The sequence below is a fragment of the Macaca nemestrina genome, chromosome 3, assembly GCF_043159975.1.
Source record: "Macaca nemestrina isolate mMacNem1 chromosome 3, mMacNem.hap1, whole genome shotgun sequence".
Lineage (NCBI taxonomy): Eukaryota > Metazoa > Chordata > Mammalia > Primates > Cercopithecidae > Macaca > Macaca nemestrina.
In genome coordinates, this window is record NC_092127.1 from 38,829,121 (window position 1) to 38,844,611 (window position 15,491).

Consider the following 15,491-nt stretch of genomic DNA (forward strand, 5'->3'; position numbering starts at 1 on the left):
TTGATCCATTGTATAATACAAATTCTAAAAACCTTTAATATAAATAAAATCAAAGCAAATGATTATTGAAAACTAAAGTCATTCTATAACACAGGCTATTGTAGAAATAAATGGCCTATTTTCAAAATGACTGTGAGGTTGGTAATATGTAACTTGCTTTCTTTTGATAATGATAATTGTTTATTCATGCAGAAATGCTCTCTCTAAAGTCAGTTTTCCCAAAAGTAGGCTAACCAGTCCTTTTTTTTTTTTTTTTTGGAGATGGAGTCTCAGTTTGTCACCCAGGCTGGAGTGCAGTGATGCTATCTTGGCTCACTGCAATCTCCGCCTCCTGGATTGGGTTCAAGCAATTTTCCTGCCTCAGCTTCCCGAGTAGCTGGAATTACAGGTGTATGCCACCACGCCCAGCTAATTTTTGTGTTTTTAGTAGAGACAGTGTTTCGCCATGTTGGCCAGGCTGGTCTCAAACTCCTGACCTCAGGTGATCCGCCCGCCTCGGACTTCTAAAGTGCTGGGATTACAGGCATGAGCCACCATTCCCAGCCACTGATCTTTTAAAAAGGGAAATCAGATTGTCTTCCCTACACTCTTAATTCTCAAATGGCTCTCTTAGAATAAAATACAGTCTTTAACACAGTCTGTAATGTTCTACAATCATAATCTAGCTCGTGGCCACATCTTTGACCTCATTTTCTTTAGTTCTCAGTTTATTGCTTTATTATTATTCATCATACATGCCAAGCTTATTTCAGCTCCAAAGTCTTTGCATTTGTTCTTCTCTGCCTCAAACTCTTTTCTTTTTACATGGCTTGCTCTCTCTTTTATTCTTGCCTTTGTTCAAATAGAACAGAGAGGCCTGCTGCAGTTACACTAGTAAATACACCTTCTCACCTAGACTGTCATCACAGTTCTTCTCTGTGTACTTCCACCTCCCTTCAAAGCTCTTATTACTATTTGACATTATCTTACATATTCGTGTGTTTATCTTCTGATACCTTCATTAAAATATAAGCTCCATGAAGTCAGGAACAATGTGTTCATCACACAATGCCTTGCATGCTACCGATGTTCTGTAAATTTTTGTTGAATGAATATGAGGAATTGGTCAATTAAAATACAGAACCCGTGTCAAATAAAATATTGTCATTGTGAATGTAAAAGAAATGGATATTTTGTTAATGTGATTATGTCATTTTACTGTTTAGTGAGGGATACATGCATTTATTGTTGAAATATTATAAAAAGATTTCTAAGTTTTAGAATTAACAACATAGTTACAATTAGGAAAAATACAAATATTCACAGGAAAATATTTATTCCCGGAACGTTTTTGTTTTTAGGTATATCACATGGCATGAATGTTCTGTATATGTCATGAGTAAAGGCGAGTTAATATCAATAGAAGGAACTTTTTGCATTGAGAGTAATTTTTACTTTTGTTTGCTTTTCATCTATGTGTATACTCTTGTGATTCAATAAGGCCTATTGATTTTTGTGGATAAAAAGATCAGCTTTTCTTCCTTGATTGTCCTTCCGTCCTCTTATACTATGGCTCAATAAAGATTTATTCAATGAAAGTTCAGCTTACTCTATATAATAATGTAGATTACAGAAACAAACACTTTTGAGATAAACTATAATTAGGCTTATACTTTCTGCATGTGTTATAGTTTTTTCTGGCATTTTTGTTGCAAGAGGTGATGGGGGTTACCATTGAAACACCAATGGAAATCACATGTTGGTGGATATGAGATAATCCTTAGAAAGATTTTAAAAATTCTAAATCTTGTGACATTAACAAGTACAGCACTCTCTAAAAAAAAAAATTTACTTTTTCAGTTTTTTTTCCATTTGGGTAAAAGGCAAAGCGTGATATAGGAACGTTCGTGGTGCCTAATATATATAATAGTCACTCAGATATAAATGGAATGAATAGATGTATGGATGGATCAATTGAAACATTCAGACTATTTTCGACCAAACTTTGGAAATTATGGTTAACCTTTGGAGGAAGGGCTGGATCTTTTTTCTCCCATTGCTAAAAGAATTTGTTTTCATTAGTTTAGTGAGATAATGGTTTTGTAGCTTAATAGATATATATAGAGCTACTGTAATGGTGAGCATAATTAATTGATATTTTTAATCTCTCCTGCGGACAAGTCCTGGGGAAATTGGTATTCACAGCAGTTGAAACAAGTGTTATCCAGTGCATAAAGCACTTCCCAATAGTACATACTTAAATTCTGGTACAAGTTATGGTGGCCAGTAGAATAGTGTATCTTTTTCCTATACATCTTTAATAATAGGCTAAATAATTATGTTCTTCTTGTGGTTTCATGCTATGCTACTTGTTAACATTAAAATTGGCTGTAGTTTTTAATGAATATTTAGATTTCTGTGACTGACTTACATTTATCATTCTACTAAAATAAAATATAGGAAAATTACGTTTTATTGTATTATATAAAATATGTATTTGAAAATTATTTAATTTTATATTTTGTATTCTGTGTTCATTTCTCATGCATATTTTAACTGAATGTGTATTTTTCACCTAGGTCACTTTTGAAATACACAAAGAAAACCTTGCCAATATATTTAGGGAACAGCAAGGAAAAACTGATGAAGAAATAGGGCTGTATTCTTCAACTTCAGTTCAAGCAGCCCCTGGCATTAGCAGGGATGTTAACTTTTCAGTAGGATCCCAGCAACCAGGTACGAAGGATTCTCCTGTCTATCCTCATTTCACCACAAACGGTAATGAAAATTCAAGTATAGAGAAGACAAGTTCACTAGAATCTGCATCTAATAGTGAACTGCAAATTACTAATGCATCTTATGAAGAAATGAAAGCTGAGCAAGAAAATCAGGAGTTACCAGATGAAGGCACTTTGGAAGAGACACGGACAAATGAAACAAGGAATGCAGGTGATTTAGAAGTATCTTCTGACTTAATAGAAGCTGTGACTATTTCCTCTAATTCTTTTATAACAACTGGCAAAGATTCAATGACTGTCAGTGAAGTAACTGCTTCTATAAGTTCTCCTTCAGAAGAGGATGCTTCAGAAATGCCAGAATTCTTGGATAAGTCTGTAGTAGAGGAAGAGGAAGATGATGATTATGTGGAACTGAAAGTAGAAGGCAGTCCTACTGAGGAAGCTAATCTACCCACAGAGCTCAAAGATAACAGTTTGTCTCCAGCTGCATCGGAAGCCAGTGAAAAACTGGACATGTTTGGTGATGATCACAAATTAGTATTTCAAGAAGGAAAACCTGCTGCTGAAAAGCAAACTGACACTGAAACTCAAGATTCTAAAGATTCTGGAATTCAGACTATGACAGCATCAAGGTCTTCAGTTATGTCACCAGAAACTACTGTTTCCCAAAAAGCTGTAGAATCAGACCTTGGTCAGATGCTGGAGGAAGGGAAGAAAGCAACTAACCTCACTGGAGAAACCAAATTACTTAGTGATTGTCATGGTAGTGTCTCTGAGGCTTCTTCTTCTGAGCAAAAGATTGCCAAGTTGGATGTTTCCAGTGTTGCTACAGATACTGAGAGGCTGGAGTTGAAGGCCAGTACAAATGTGGAAGCACCTCAGCCTCATCGACATGTGCTTGAGGTGATTTTATATATTGTCGACTTCAAGTATTTTTGCACTGACTTAAAAAAGAGCATGTGTACATACTTAAATTTATTTTATTTTGAATTTGGTTCACATGCTATTTGCAATTAAATAAATGCAGTGAATGTGAAGATTGTACTTCAGATCGTTAGCACAGTGTTTGACAGTGAATGTGAGTTCATTAAATGACAGCTTTTATTATTATTTTTACCATAGCCTCAGCAAAACTTACCACTTTGAAGGATTGGTATAATTTTAGTTTATAAAACAAATATTGGAAACACTTGCATTTTACCTTTTATTTGACTAACCCAATCCTAGTACATTAGTTTTCCAGCAAACTCTAGGGCCACCTACCTGCCAGTGTATAATTTTAGTTGCCAAGCATGTGATTTAGAAGTGTCTTATGAAGTCTATAAGAGAGAGGAGTCTTTGTGAGATCTAGAGGCACAGCCTTCTCCTCTGTCTGTATCTCAGAGTGACCCATGAGACAACGCTTGGTAGCATGTTGTCATTTTCCACTTTATTCAATTCTTATCCTCTATCCCGCCTTCCTTTTTTTTGTTTTTGTTGGTTGGTTCTTCATTATGTTATCTCTGTTTTTATTCTTCATTCTAGCCACTTCATAATCCAGATGCCACTTAGATTTTAAATACTGTCTTTCTTTTAGGCTAAGGCTAAAAACTAAAAACTGTTACTTGATTCCTTTATAAAATGCTACATAGTGGTAATACTTAACGTGGTTCCAAGCTAATTACTTTCGAATTGCGGTAGTTTCGCACTTTTGATAGCTTTGCTTACATATACTAAAATATTAATGTTATTACTCATTGATAATTTTTCTCTCTCTAATTTGGTTCTTATAGTGTCTTAAAAATGTGTTAGATGAATTGCATAGAAGCTACTAAATTATTTACTTTGCTAAAGCCTCCTGCTGAAGTTGAACCTATTTTATTACTTTTTAAATTTTCTGTATTAGATATCAAGGCAACATGAGCAGCCAGGGCAAGGAATAGCACCAGATGCAGTTAATGGACAAAGGAGGGATTCCAGATCTACTATGTTTCGTATTCCTGAGTTCAACTGGTCTCAGATGCATCAACGTTTGCTCACTGATCTATTATTTTCAATAGAAACAGATATACAGATGTGGAGAAGGTTTGTCTATATGTTTATTATGGAAGATGTTTATAAACCTAGTCTTGATTTTCAAAGAAATCTATAGAAACACTTTGTAATTAATTCCAGACATTTGGTTAAAAAGTAGAATAGAAATTATTCTGTGGTAGGGTTTTACTGAATTAACTTTTATTCTCCATTATAAGAATGGAATCCTTATCTGGATTACAAAAATGAGAAAAGTAGAGGTTTCTCTTTTAAAAAATCTGTAGTAGGTTTCCTGTAGCAATTTTATGGCATGTAATTCCCCAGAAGGTAGGTCTATCAAGCTGGTTTATTACTAGAAGTATTAAAAAATAATTGGTATAGGCTGGGTGCAGTTGATCAAGCCTGTAATCTCAGCACTTTGGGAGGCTGATGCGGGCGGATCACAAGCTCAAGAGATCGAGACCATCCTGGCTAACAAGGTGAAACCCTGTCTCTACTAAAAATACAAAATTAGCTAGGAGTGGTGGTGGGCGCCTGTAGTGCCAGCTACTTGGGAGGCTGAGGCAGGAGAATGGCGTGATGAACCCGAGAGGTGGAGCTTGCAGTGAGCCGAGATTGTGCCACGGCACTCCAGCCTGGGCAACAGAGTGAGACTCTGTCTCAAAAAAACAAAAAATTGGTATAACATTATCAATATTTCCAGTGTATTTTTAGCCTTAAAAAAATCTGTGTACCTCAAATTATCCTCCATTGTATGATTTATGATTTTAAAGGTACCTAATTTATTTCTTTTTATTTATGTAAGATTCTTGTTATGTTTAAAGGCATTTTATAGGCATTACAGAAGAATATTCATTTTTAGTAGCACATTTACCACTATTTACCTCATAATTTTTGTCACATGATTTCTTAGTTTTGTTCCCAGTTAGGATAATTTTCTTCAACTTTTGATATCCAGTGTAAAATGAATAGTATTTATGTTTCAGCACTGAAGGAGGGCATGGATAGTAGCTACTGATATGGAATGGTCTGTTTCTTCTGAAGAAGTATACACCCCCCAAATGCCTGCTGCATCATCTTCCTTCAGTTTTCAAGATGAAGCAAAAGCACCTTCTTATCTTCCCTCCCCTCAAGTAGGCAAACTGTGATTTCCTTCCTTTAGCTTTATCAGTAAACATCATTTATCTTTGGACAGCCATTCAACAAAGACAGTTATGGACTTCGTGAATAGCAGTGATAATGTCATCTTTGTACACAACACAATTCATCTCATCTCTCAAGTGATGGACAATATGGTCATGGCTTGTGGGGGTATACTGCCATTGCTTTCAGCTGCTACATCAGCTACAGTAAGCACTTAATTACTATATAAAATTGGTGTGAAAACATAAGTGTTATGCAATTTTATTGACTAAAACTTAAATGTGGTGGTTACTGTGCATCATAGGTGCTATAAATAAAAAACAATAGGATCTTTTACTTGAGAGGACCTTAGAATCTGTTCTAGTAATGAAAGAACTAGAGAGAATGTTGATTCCCTAAGTATGAGTCAGGTAGTGAAGAATATGGTTCATGGTGTTTCACCTGTATGTTTCTGTTGCTCCTCCTCAACCCCCACCCTTTTTAGATGAAATAATAAGTATAAATCACTCTGTGTTACTAGGTTTCTGAAAGTCTGACTTCTTATACAATTTATAAAATTTAGGACTATATCTGGTAAAATTATTTTTTTTCAGAATATGTATATATATAAATGTCAAACTGTATTCTTTACAGCATGAACTGGAAAATATTGAACCTACTCAAGGCCTTTCAATAGAAGCCTCTGTGACATTTTTGCAGAGGCTAATTAGCCTTGTGGATGTGCTTATATTTGCAAGTTCTCTTGGCTTTACTGAAATTGAAGCTGAAAAAAGTATGTCATCTGGAGGAATTTTGCGGCAGTGTCTCCGACTAGGTGAGCTGTTAAAAACCGTTGGGAATTTACTAAAAGAAATTTTCAGTAATTCAGAGATGACACTGAAAATTATCCATCTTCTGTTGGTGAGAAGATATGTGTTAGCTAATTTGTCGTATGTTACTTTTTAATGTACTTTTTAATGTACATAGTAGTAGTTGGTAGGTTGGATGGGGAAGAAGGAGGATGTATTCTGAAAAATTTACTGAGGTGATTTTGGTCAGGAGTTTCTACTCTCCCCTATCCTTTTAATTTTTATTATTTTTTCTTTTTTCTCCCTGGGATGGTGGTTCTGCTTTGTTGCCAAGGCTGGTGTCAAAATCCTGGGCTCAAGTGATCTCACTTCCTCATCTTTCCTAGTAGCTGGACTTAGAGGTGCTCCCCTATCTCATTTTGCTCTAAAGTAGTGCTTCTGAAATTTTAAGGAAATACATAAACATAAGATGATTAAAAAACACAAGGTGATTCATAAATTTGATGATCTTGTTAAAATGCAGATTAGATTATATAGGTCTAGGCTGGGTGTGGTGGCTCACACCTGTAATCCCAGCACTTTGAGGCCAAGGTGGGCAGATCACCTGAGGTCAGGAATTCGAGACCAGCCTGGCCAACATGGCGAAACTCCATCTTTACTACAAATACACAAATTAACCAGGTGTGGTGGTGCACACTTGTAATCCCAGCTACTTGGGAGGCTGAGGTAGCAGTATCACTTGAATCTGAGAGGTGGAGATTGCAGTGAGCCAAGAATCGTGCACTGCAGCCTGGGCAACTTAGCAGGACTCTGTCCCAAAAACAAAAGGTTATAGAGGTCTAGGGTGAGGCCTAAAATTGACTACCAAGTCCCAGGTGATGTTGATGCTGCTTCTCTTACAAACACACTTGAATAACAACATTAGAAACTAGCATCATTCAAGTACAGCCTTTATTCAAAAAAGCTGTGGTAAATTTGTTAAAGCAGTTAATAAAATCATGAAATCTCTCTTCTTCTCTTGGAAACACTTCTTCCCTAGGTAAAAGTAAAAATACGTGGAATGACTTTTTAGTGTTAACTGGACTTCTTAGGTGAAACAAAAAGGAAAAAAACAAAAACTTTTTTTGCATAACTTTCCTTCTATATAGTTGTAAATACCGAGACTTTGTTAAATGATTTGATTATTAAATGAAGAGAAAGTGGTGAGGAGAGAAGTCACAAAAAATGGAAGCAAACCGTTAGGAACCATGGTCATATGAAGAGATAAAGCACCTATGAAAACATACATGGAAGTGGAAAATCTAGTTAATGATGTATTTTTCATATTTAGCAAGAATATCTGTTACATAAACTAATGTATACCTGTGCTTTTCACCACAAGTATAATTTTTACTCAAAATGCTATTCAAAGTATTTAATAGTATTTAGTTTAAATGTAAAATTCCAAGTATTTTATATTTAATAATCAATGGTATATCCAGCTATTCTAAATAACTTGGAATAACAATTTATAGATAGTTGTTTTAAAATTTAAGAGACATTCTAATGGTGAGCATAACAAAAGCTATCATTTATTGACTATTGTCATTTGTCATTGTTGATTTTCATAGTGACAATTTTGTCCTTTTTATTCATGAGGAAATTGAAGATAAAAGAAATTGGGAAACTTATCTATAGCTAAAAAGCTCTAATTGGTGAAGGTAGAATTTGAATACTATACTTTTGTCTAACTAGTGCTCCTACTCTATTGTAGTATATACTTCTTTAATCTTTCTATTAGTATTATAATTAAAATATTTAGACTTTATTGCTCCACGTGTGCCGTTTTCAAAGCCTTTTCAATTTCCTAGAAAGAGTACATTTCTAGAAGTAAAAGTACAAGGCTATACTAGCAAAGCTTTACTCAAGAATCATCAGATTCAGAGGCTAGGGAAATACTCTTTGTTCCTAGTTTTTCATAGCCATGGAAAGAATTGAGAGATAATTTAATCTACCCCAGTACAGTCTGTTCTATATATGGAAATGAGACTTAAAAACGACTTGTCCAAGATAATGTAACAGAGTATAGTAAGCAAAGTAACAGTCCAAACGTGTGATATCTTTTTTTTTTAAATTGTATTTCTATAAATTTGTGGGGTACAAGTACAATTTTTTTACATACATGGATTGCTTAGTGGTGAAGTTAGGGCCTTTAGGGTATCCATCACATGAATAATATACGTTGTTCTCTCTCCCTCTCCCTCTCCCTCTTTCTTTCTTTTCTTTTCTTTCTTTCTTCTTTTTTTTTGAGACGGAGCCTTACTCTGTCGCCAGGCTGGAGTGCAGTGGCAAGATCTCAGCTCACTGCAATCTCTGCCTTCTGGATTCAAGCGAGTCCCCTATCTCAGCCTCTTGAGTAGCTGGGATTACTTCACACCCAGCTAATTCTTTGCATTTTTAGTAGAGACGAAGTTTCACCATGTTGGCCAGGGTGGTCTTGATCTTCTGACCTCGTGATCCACCCACCTCGGCCTCCAAAAGTGCTAGGATTACAGGTGTGAGCCCCGCGCCCAGCCTGAGTCTCCATTTTCAATCATTATACTCTCTACATCCGTGTGTACACACTATTTAGCTCCCACTTATAAGTGAGAACATATAATATTTGTCTTTCTGTGTCTGACTTGTTTCACTTAAGATAATGATCTCCACTTCCATCCATATTGCTGCAAAAGACATGATTTCTTTCTTTTTTGTGGCTGAATAGTATTTCATTGTGTATATATACCACATTTTCTTTATCTAGTTATCTGTTGATGGACACTGATGTCCTCATTCCTGTTGTTTCCTGAGTTTGGGGTTAGAAGTTAGGATGGCAGCAATAAGAGTAACTGATTGAAACCAGGAAATGAGGTGTGATTTTTAACTTTGTAGTACAGACCCAAATTTGATTTCATGCAACTTGTGAAAAAGATTGTATGGAAAGTATTTCCTGGGTCTGATAGCAAATTTGACAAAGTAAAATATTTCTTGGGTCTGATACCAAAATTGACAAAGTTGTATTCCATATTCTCTCTTCCCTCCACTTGTTCCCTCCTTCCTTTCTTTCAACTTTTATTGCTCTCTTTGGGCACCTTTCAGAACACTTTCTTTCTAAAATCTCATGCCTGCTAGCCATGTGATATGCCAGTGATTCTTTGTGAAGTCTTCACTTAAGTTTGCTATTCTGTTCCTAATTTGCTCTCACTCCTTTGCTCAGTTTAAGTACCTTGAGTGCTACAGATTTGGAGGGAATTTAAATGATTACATGGTATCAAGCAATTCATAGTGAAGGGTACATAATGTAATTCATCATTTAAAATCCAAAATTAATTTCTAAGTAATCTAACTGCCTGATTTGTGGGAGCCTTAGGTAATTTTAGACTGTGTATGTAATTCCTTTTCCTGTCTCCTATTTTCTGAGCAGTTTTAATGAAAGCTAGTAAGTGCTGGACCCTATAAAGCTTCTTAGAAAAGCTATATCCTCTATCAGGCTCAGTTAATATGCTGTAATGATGCAATATAAGAAAAACATCAAAGTTTCTGGTTTAACTAATTTACTTTAATGATAGTAGTAGAAGATTGTTACCTAGACTAGTTCATGGTAATGTGCTTTGTTCCCTATTTTCTTCCATTTCTTTCAATTCTTTTCTTCTCCATCCTTTTCTTAATAAAAGATTGTCCCAGCTAGCTTAGTTGAGATCTAAGAAACAGTAGCCTATTTTTAAGATTCCTGAACTCATTTCCTTTCAGCAAACCCTAAAGGTTTAGACCACTAGGCCATACTACCTCCCTAAAGCTTAACTGGGCCATAGCATGGAAGCTAACAATATCAGACAGCCAACACTAGGCAATAAAGTCTAGGGACATTTTACGAATAAGCTGAATGTCATCTGTTTTTAATAAAATCTTATGTAAATCATATCGTGTAGTTGATATTTTTCACTTCCATAATCTTAAATATTAACTTTTCTTTCCCAATCTTTTCCTTAAAATAAATTACAGTTTGTGCAGTAGCAGTAAGGAATTGCTTGGAGTGTCAACAGCATTCACAACTGAAAACTAGGGGAGAGAAAGCCTTGAAAACAATACATAGCCTTATTCCCTTAGGGAAATCTGCAGCGAAGGTAAGTATACAGATTAATTAATTTTCAAAAAGCATACTCCTATTTTACAATTAAGATTTTTATTTGCTCATTTCAACATAAAGTTAAATAAATCTGGCAGAGATTAAAATAGTTACTTTAGGCCTGGACATAACATTCAAATATTTGTGTTTAAATATACAATAAAGACTTGTTTATACTTAATCTTGTCTCCTTTTCCCAATGTTTACTTTTCTTGTTTCTGTGATGCCTTTTCCTTCAAATATGTCATTTTTTCCTGTATGCCATCTTTCTCCACCTCTCTCCCCAACCCCTCAAAGGAGAAAGAAGCATACACACAAAGTGGGGAAAGGAATGCTATAACTTTGCTTTTCTGGTTCTTGGAATACTGTGTTTGTTTTTAAAGTATATCTGTGTAATGTGTATATGTGTATATATATACTTTTTTTTAAATCTTAAATAGAGCCCAGTGGACATTGTGACTGGCGGTATATCTCCAGTAAGAGATCTTGACAGGCTTCTACAGGACATGGATATTAATCGACTTAGGGCAGTTGTTTTCAGAGACATAGTAAGTTACAATATTTCTTTCACATACTCTCTTAACTGTTGCATATTTCCTCTTAGACCTAATATATTGAGATTAAAAATTCTTTGTGATATCAAATAGTGTAGCAGAGATAAAAGGTCTAGAAACCAGTTCTTTTGACAATGATTTTAGAAACAATGACAATGATTAGAAAGGATAGTTCATGTAAAGGGAGCTAGTAGATCAGTGTAATGATATTAAAAGGAATAATGCATTATTACATAGTCAGTGGTCTAAGTACTATACATGTATTCATTAAGTCCAACAACTTCTTGAGCTGTACTATTGTAATTTCCATTTTATAGGTGAATAATCTGAGGCACATAGAGCTTGAGTAACATCTCTAAGCTAATGTTGATAAACAGTGATAAAATCAGGATTCAAACCTAGCAGTCTTAATTCTAAAATTGATGCTCTGAATGTAATAAAATGTTCAACTTCTGAGTGGCATGTTATTTTACTGAATATTGGATATTTTTTCCTCAAAGGTATACTAATGTGATAAAAAGGTGCATGATGAAATGTTGCTTTCAGTTTGATGTTTCTGATTTTTTAAAGATGAAAAACAGTTTTATTTCAGCTGATTTTGATAGAAAACATTGCTAATTCTTATGTAGAAAATTTAAAGTCATATAGAAAATATAAAGGTGGAAGTAAAAATAATTTGTAATTGCACTCATCAGCATTTGGAATATTATCATTAGTAAATATTTGTTGAACACTTACTATATGTTTTACATATATATTTCTTATAAACTTTCTAACCTCAAGTTTTCTTTTTCCCCTCCCTTTGTTTTTCAATAGTTTGGTTCTCTTTAGTTCTTGACTAGGTTTTTATACACATGTAGAATTTGGAGTATTATCACTACTTAATAGTATTGAATACTTACTGTGTATTAAACATAATACTGGATGCTCTTATCAGGGGTCCCCAACTCCCAGACCACTGATAAGCACCTAGGCTGCACAGCAGGAGGTGAGATGAGCAGAGGGTGAGGAGTGAAGCTGAGCTCCGCCTCCTGTCAGATCAGCAGGAGCGTTAGATCCTCATAGGAGCATGATCCCTATTGTGAACTGTGCATGCGACAGATCTTGGTTGTGCGCTCCTTATGAGAATCTAGTTATAAATGTAATGCACTTGAATCATCCTGAAACCATACCCCCTACCCCCACCCCGCCTCTTACCCCCCACAGGTCCATGGAATAATTGTCTTCTATGAAACCAGTCCCTTGTGCCAAAAAGGTTGGGGACCGCTGCTGTATATGTATGTTCAATTCTCACAATAATTCTATGAGGGAGTTAGCAATATTTAAGTAATGTGCTTAAGATTATACAATTAGTAAGAGGTGAAAGTGAGTTTAGGACTTAGGGAATTTGATTCTTGAAATTTTGATCTTAACTAAAAGGCTATACTACCTTCTTAGATCTCAGTTCTCTAGTAGCTGTTATTATTCCTTTAATTAAGAAGCCATCAACTTTCTTTTCCCCCTGGAATCCTTTGAATGTGGTCAATTTGAGGACCAAATGTTGCTGTTTTCTCCTCTGTTCACTTTTTTTCCATTTGGCAGGTTCTGAGTCTATTGTCCATTAACTTTTTATTTCCTAGAATGATCTTTAAAAATCTAGAATAGAATTAGCCACATGTGGTAGCACATGCCTCTAGTCCTAGCTACTTGGGAGGCTGAGTTGGGGAGGATCGCTTGAGCCTAGGAGGTCAAGGTTACTGTGAGCTATGATTGTGTCACTACATTCCAGCCTAGGCGACAGAGCGAGACCCTGTCTCTTAAACAAATAAACAAACTGGAATAGATGATGTTACTATTTTTCTTTCAGAATTCTCTAATAGCATCTTTTAGTGGTTAAATGGAATCCGAACTCTTCACAGTGCCTCTGGATAATTTGGCTCTTGTAAAACCTTTTAACCAGTTATATTACAATATTCTGCAAACAGAATTAGAATATCTCTTTTACTACATGATTACTGAAAGTGATAAATAATTTTAAGTATTTTGTAATTATAAAAGTTATATAATCACCTTATAGGAGTTTTAGAAAAGAAGAAAACACTATATTTTACATGCTAGAGTTTAGCCTCTTTAGGGAACAAAAGGAACCTTTGATGAAAAAGGAAATGACTGGCTGGGCACGGTGGCTCAGGCCTGTAATCCCAGCACTTTGGGAGGCTGAAGCGGGTGGATGACAAGGTCAGGAGATCGAGACCATCCTGGCTAACATGGTGAAACCCCATCTCTACTAAAAAATACAAAAAACTAGCCGGGCGAGGTGGCAGGCGCCTGTAGTCCCAGCTACTCGGGAGGCTGAGGCAGGAGAATGGCGTAAACCCAGGAGGTGGAGCTTGCAGTGAGCTGAGATCCGGTCACTGCACTCCGCCTGGGCAATAGAGCGAGACTCCATCTCAAAAAAAAAAAAAAAAAAAATTTAAAAAATAGAAAGAAAAAAGGAAATGACCTAAGATCGAGGACATAAAGAAATTTCTACCTTGAGGTTAAGAGCTAAGGTTTTTAATCACCCTAATCTGAGTTCAGATTTGCTTTTTTACATACTATATGTCCTTAAGTAAGTTGCTTCTCTACGCCTTATCTTGTTCAAGTTTGCTAATAAAAATATATGTAAATACATAGCACAGTGCCTGGCATACAGTAAATATTCAATAAATGACAGCTACGATGGAAAGAAAATTCATTTCAGGAGTTAGGATTTAAATGTAAAAGATTTATGGGATATTTTTTATTTGAGGCCAAAAATCGGGCATATACTGTAAACTTCATGTGGTAGTTAGTAAACATTGAACATATTAATGGGCTAAATAAGGATTTAGATTGGCATAACTAATTTATAACGGACTAAGAAGTTAAGGACAAGTAAATTATTTGTCTGCATTTTGAATATTAATGTCATTAGCAGCAGTTATTAGATGGCAGAATTGTGTGGCAGAAGAGCATGGCTATGTCTAGAGAAAAGGGGTGGTTTATAAAAAAGACAAATGGACCTTTATTTTTTCCAACAGACTAAGAAGTCATTACACATGAACCTGCAAAATACCATATATTTTGTCAGATCATGAATTGCAAATATGTTGAAGAATTGCATCAAGTGGATGTGTTCAAATCAAGCCTATCTTCTGTTTCTCTGAAATTGATTATATCCAAATTTTTTGACATTAAGTATTAACTATTAGTCTCATTTTTACCATTAGTTTCCATTTACAGACATGCCTCATTTTATTGTGCTTTGCTATTGCACATTGCTGATTACTGGATTTTTTACAAATTGATGCTTTTTGGCAACCCTGTGTCGAGCTAGTCTATCTGTGCTATTTATCCAACAGCATGTGCTTACTTTATGTCTTTATGTCATATATTGGTAATTCTTACAATATTTCAAACCTTTTCATTATTATTATTTATCTGTTATGGTGATCTGTCATCAGTGATCTTTGGTGGTACTATTGCAATTGTCTTGGGGCACCACAAACCACACCCATTTAAGACAGTGAACTTAATAAATGTCTGACTGTGCTACGAACTGGCCATTTCCATCTCTCCCCTTCTCCTTGGGAGGGGCCATTCCCCTGTCTCTCTATTCCCTGAAACACAGCAATATTGCAATGAGGTCAATTAATAGCCCTACAATGGCCTCTAAGGGTTCAAGAGAAAGGAAAAGTTGCATGTCTCTCACTTTAAATAAAAAGCTAGAAATGATTATGCTTAGTGAAGATGATATATCAAAAGCTGATACAGGCCAAAAGCTGGGCTTCTTGTGCCAAACATTTAGCCAAGTTGTGAATGCAAATGCAAAGTTCTTAAAGGAAATTAAAAGTAAACGATTACTCCAGTGAGCAAATGACTGATAAGAAGTAAAACAGCTTTATACTGTTGAGTTGAAGGAAGGTTTAGTGGTCTGTATAAAAGATCAAACCAGCCATGCTATTTGCTTAGGCCAAAGCCTATTTCAGACAAGGCTCTTAACTCTCTTCAATTCTGTAAAGGCTGAGAGAAGTGAGGAAGCTGCAGAAGAAAAGTGAAGCTAGTTTAAGGAAAGTTTAAGGAAAGTTTAAGGAAAGAAGCTGTCTCCATAACAGAAAAGTACAAGGTGAAG

At 35.4% G+C, this 15,491-nt stretch overlaps 1 protein-coding gene across 6 annotated transcripts in view; it reads left to right on the plus strand.

Annotated features, from left to right (window-relative positions):
• LOC105463467 (LPS responsive beige-like anchor protein) overlaps positions 1-15,491 on the plus strand; it is a 770,029-nt gene that overhangs the window by 162,355 nt on the left and 592,183 nt on the right. For all 6 annotated transcript variants that reach the window (XM_011710554.3, XM_071092575.1, XM_011710553.3 and 3 more), the window contains 6 exons: positions 2,559-3,620; positions 4,603-4,781; positions 5,926-6,079; positions 6,507-6,687; positions 10,682-10,803; positions 11,246-11,353. In XM_011710554.3, coding sequence (XP_011708856.2) covers positions 2,559-3,620; positions 4,603-4,781; positions 5,926-6,079; positions 6,507-6,687; positions 10,682-10,803; positions 11,246-11,353 — 1,806 coding nt within the window. The remainder of the gene's footprint in view (positions 1-2,558; positions 3,621-4,602; positions 4,782-5,925; positions 6,080-6,506; positions 6,688-10,681; positions 10,804-11,245; positions 11,354-15,491) is intronic.